Raw genomic sequence first — 4,288 nt, forward strand, 5'->3', positions numbered from 1 at the left:
GCAGACACAGAAGAAGATTATGCATCTAACGTTCAGGAATTAGAATTGGTTTCCATTTAACTAATGAGATAATAGCTTCTTGTGAGTTCACTATCTCAAAATTGGGTGAAAGGAGGAGAACATTTAGGATCCAAACAGTTTTTTGTTTGTTATATTATATAAAGTTTGAATTTTCCACCCCCTCTTAAATCAGCAAGTATTCTTAACAGCTTGTTCATCACCTGTGAGTAACTAAAAATGATATAACTCTACCTTCTTTTCTCAAAATAATTTGGGTATCTCTATCAATTTATGTGATGCTAATTTCAGAGTAACTTCCATGATTAGTAAAACAACAAACATGGCTCAAATTGTGCAGATAAAAAAAAATATCTTAAATATCCTACCATTAGTGGGGTTGGATAGCAATTTTTGACATCACTGCACCAAAGAGACAGGCAGACAACTTGATTTGCAACATTCAATGACAAAAAAACAGACTCAAAAATGATCCATCTATCTTTTTCGCTTCCTCGTCCTCGAATCAGGAAATTTAAGAGGAACAGGAAGGGTGGCATAAGACATGTTGTTTTGGCGTGCAAATTTGCAACCCAAATGCTCATAGAGTTGTCTCACGGGTATTACACTCATCCTCAGATCCTTTGCTATATCCCTGTAGTCAGTTCGAAATTCATCTGAGAAAAGAGTCAGCACCAAGACATAACAAATGAGAAGATTAATCTTTTCAGCAGGCAGCCTTTTTGATTCAGAAGCAGGAAACATTGATGAAAATTTATGACGCAGAATGTTGGGGATTTTATGGCCCTTTGCAGAGGATACACCATCCATGGAATGCTGATCTTTGAACTTTATAAGATGATTGATGTATGAGAATATGCAAGAAAGCTTCTTCTTTTCTGACTCTTCCTGTAAACAAAGATAATGGATATATTATTTTAATTGGGAAAAACATAAGTCATAAAACTTCCAGAATATTAGAAAAGATGGATTTAGTACTGAAATTAGTCTAAATAAGTTCAGGTCCAGCATCTACCACTAGCAATGGGGTAATCATATTGACTAATTGGGCACCTTCAACAAAGGTTCACCGAAAACTGATTACAGCATCCCCTAAGTAAGAATTCTAAAATGTTTGATATAGCAAAAGTCTAGACATTTCTTATCCTGCCATAATATAAGCAAGAATAGAGTATCACTAGTACAGCAAAATTATTTTTTCCAATTCAAACAGCTCCAAATGACAAAAAATTAAGAACTATAAACTTATACTTTTAAGCAAAAAGCGAAGTTTGTATTTTTACCTTAATCTTCTTTAATCTCTCTATCCTGTTGCAAACAAAAGTTGGGTAAGCCTTGAAGTCGGCTTCTTCTCCGTGCAAAATATTATAAATGTCTTCAAGGTAATCCCATTCACCTTTAAGGATGATTTGGTCCAGTATATATGCCTCTTGAGGTGTAGTAGCAGAAGTATCATATGGTGGTATATTGCGAGAAACAAGAGCTTCTGTACTTTCAAGAGCCTTTTTGTTTACAACAACATTTTTCATTTTCACATCCAGATTCTTTTGAGCATCAGGATCATCATCTTGTTTGAGAGCCAGCTTCTTTTTAGCCTGCAGAGTGATACAAATTCCAAGATTAGTTTAAAATGTTTCCGATAAAAATCACCTGAACCAAGTTGAATGATGATTATTGGAAGACCCAATCACTTAAATACATCACCAATAAATACAATCTTAACAAAATAAAATTAATTAAGATTATAAAAAAGGTGAGGAGTAACTCAAAGAATTGGTTAAAATTAGGTTATGTCTAATAAATTTTTTATAATAACAAAATAACGGAGAAACTATAAAATGGGCGCATTAACAATTTAACACCTATATTCAGGGGCATTCTTTTAGGCTATATATACAAAGTATAGAAATGCATCTTAAATGATTTAACAAAAAATGTTCTCCAGACAGGAAATAATTAAAACAATCGTGAAGTGGGCTTTGCATGGATTGGATTGGCCAAGAACTAGCATCTATGCAAAACCCAATGGAGAGGCACGATAATTTGCCATGATAAGGAGCAGCACACTGCATGCTCCACACACATGGCTGCCTAATAGCATAACAGGTAAACGGAGGAAATCATGGCAATAAACCCAACTCAAGGAAGGAACCCCGGTTAAAGGCTTCTTAAAAAGGCCTTGCATGGCCCTCTTTCACACACCCAAACACACAACCCAAACATTCACCAGAGAGCCTACAAAGAAGAGGGTAGGGAGAAATTTTAAAATCAACATTCATCAGATGCAATTGATTTTGAAGTGTTTTTAAACCATTTTGTTTTCACCCTCTACCAAAAAAGCAACAATAATTTAAAATCAAAAAACCTTTCCATCCTACTACACATTCGCTCCCCTCCCTATTTTGCACCTTCCTTCCAAGCACACCAAAAGCAATTGGGCTAAAAAATTAACAGTTGTTTCTATGTTAATGAGCTACCAACCACGCATTGTCCCCTTTCAGACGTACTACCACAATCACAATATTAGTGTATCAGCATTGCAAACATGTGTTTTCTCTTATATTCCAATAAAACTACACAGGCACACATTAATATCAACTATTCATACTGAACTCAGGATTTTTTGTTGTAGTTAACACAGCTTAGCAAACGGTTCAAACATGAGTAAGAATATACTTTCTCTATTTCCTTCTTAGTTCCCCACAAAGCAGTAGTCTGTCTCGCTTTCACTGCCTTCAGCTGCGGAGTAAGCTCTTCCATTGTCGAGTTCACAGGCTCCTTGTCAGCAACTTCCAAGGCTTTAACTTTTGGTTCCAACCTGAATATCTGAACAACACCCACTAATCAGCATGACAGACACCCCACATCAAAAAGAGCAGGGTCAATTTTTCCTTTCTTCTTAACAGTTTACCTTATTAGCAGCAATTGGTACAACCTTCAAGGTCTGAGCTTCCTTGTCGAAAACTCCAAGCGCATACATGGCGCGGTGTGCAGCCCCAGCCTCGCCAGAATAACTCGTTCCGACGAATTCCACAGGAGACCCAGCAGGGCTGACCACAAGCTGCAACCTTTTGGTCATGTTCCTGTTCCGATAAACTTGAAAACCGGTCGAATCGGAACCATTGGCAGAAGAGTTGACCGGATCAAAGCCAGAAGGAAAATAGCCAACAATAGGAGGTGTTTTATGCGGGTGCTCATGGACCACTTGGACCTTGGCCCGAACCTGAACCGGAACCGGAACCGGTTCAGGTGGAGAATCCTTTTTCTTCTTGTTCTTCTTGTTCTTGTTCTTCTTGGGTAGTGGTTCTAACTGGGATTTTGTGTCTTCAGCCTCAGAATCCATTAAACTATATCATATTGAAGAATTTGAGAATCATAGCAAAACATACACACATACAACACAGCAAAAATCATAGATTGCGAATGAGTAATATAGAGCAAGGCTTTTTCAATGCAATTGGCAAGTATTCACAGAAAACCATATCACTCTCTATACAAAAAAAGATAAAATAAAATAAAAACAAACTTAACTGTTTTCAGGCGACGGTTATTTTTCAAGCCAACAAAAGTACAAAACAAGAAATAGAAAAAATTACCTGTTTTCAGTCGGAATCCAAGCGACGGCACCGGCGATAACAGGCTGCGAGTCTGACGATTGTCGTTTTCCTTGGTGGTGAGAACAAACGCCGAGGGTTTTTGGAGGAAGGGATTTGTGAAAACCTTGTTTTGTGATGTGCGGCGTCGTTTTGTTTTATTTCAAATTTTTTTTAAAAAAAATAAGCATGGCCCGGCCCGTAAGGATTGATATTTGATTATTTTGAATTGGGCTTAGCTAGGCCCAAAGATGTTGAGATAAAAGAATGGGGGAAAAAAAGGTTGTTTGTGATAAAAAGCCCAAGAATTGGGGTTCGACTCCAAAGGTGTGTTTGGGAACAATGTAGCAGAATGTTCAGTTCTGAAGTGGAATGAATGAAAAAGTGAACCATTGTCAATCGTCGCTATAATTATTAGTATGTAAAAAGAGAACTAGATTTAAAAATGATATGGAAGGGTTAGAAAATTTCGTAAGAAGGACGAAAGAAGGAAAATTCACATTATTTTAAGTAAGGTAACACAATAATGGATCAATAGATTTGAAGAATTTTTCAAACTTTTTTCATATACGAAAGCTGAACCGCTGAATCTGAGCTTGAGGAGAGAAACTTATGTTACTTTATCTTTCATTTAGGATTAAAGTTTGGGAAAAATGTTTCTACAGTTACTGCAGATA

At 36.7% G+C, this 4,288-nt stretch overlaps 1 protein-coding gene across 1 annotated transcript; it reads right to left on the reverse strand.

Moving 5' to 3' along the window:
* Positions 1–281: 281 nt before the first annotated feature.
* On the reverse strand, positions 282–3,723 carry LOC133305742 (uncharacterized). The gene is made up of 5 exons (XM_061505981.1): positions 3,615–3,723; positions 2,930–3,365; positions 2,695–2,844; positions 1,302–1,613; positions 282–906 (listed from the first exon to the last, which is right to left on the reverse strand). The coding sequence occupies exons 2-5, from the start codon at positions 3,359–3,361 to the stop codon at positions 496–498; spliced, it is 1,305 nt and encodes a 434-aa protein (XP_061361965.1). The 5' UTR covers positions 3,362–3,365; positions 3,615–3,723; the 3' UTR covers positions 282–495.
* Between the last annotated feature and the right edge of the window lie 565 nt (positions 3,724–4,288).

This window comes from Gastrolobium bilobum, unplaced genomic scaffold (assembly GCF_033153095.1).
Source record: "Gastrolobium bilobum isolate Gb01-03AN ecotype WA unplaced genomic scaffold, APGP_CSIRO_Gbil_v1 utg3440, whole genome shotgun sequence".
In the NCBI taxonomy this organism is placed as follows: Eukaryota; Viridiplantae; Streptophyta; class Magnoliopsida; order Fabales; family Fabaceae; genus Gastrolobium; species Gastrolobium bilobum.

What these genes read in the sequence shown, in the direction of transcription:
- LOC133305742 (XM_061505981.1), bottom strand. Translation starts at nt 3,361, where the DNA reads ATGGATTCTGAGGCTGAAGACACAAAATCCCAGTTAGAACCACTACCC. An exon ending in TACCAATTGCTGCTAATAAG is followed by an intron (nt 2,845 to 2,929) that starts GTAAACTGTTAA and finishes GGTGTTGTTCAG; the next exon opens with ATATTCAGGTTGGAACCAAA. An exon ending in AGAGATTAAAGAAGATTAAG is followed by an intron (nt 907 to 1,301) that starts GTAAAAATACAA and finishes CTTTGTTTACAG; the next exon opens with GAAGAGTCAGAAAAGAAGAA.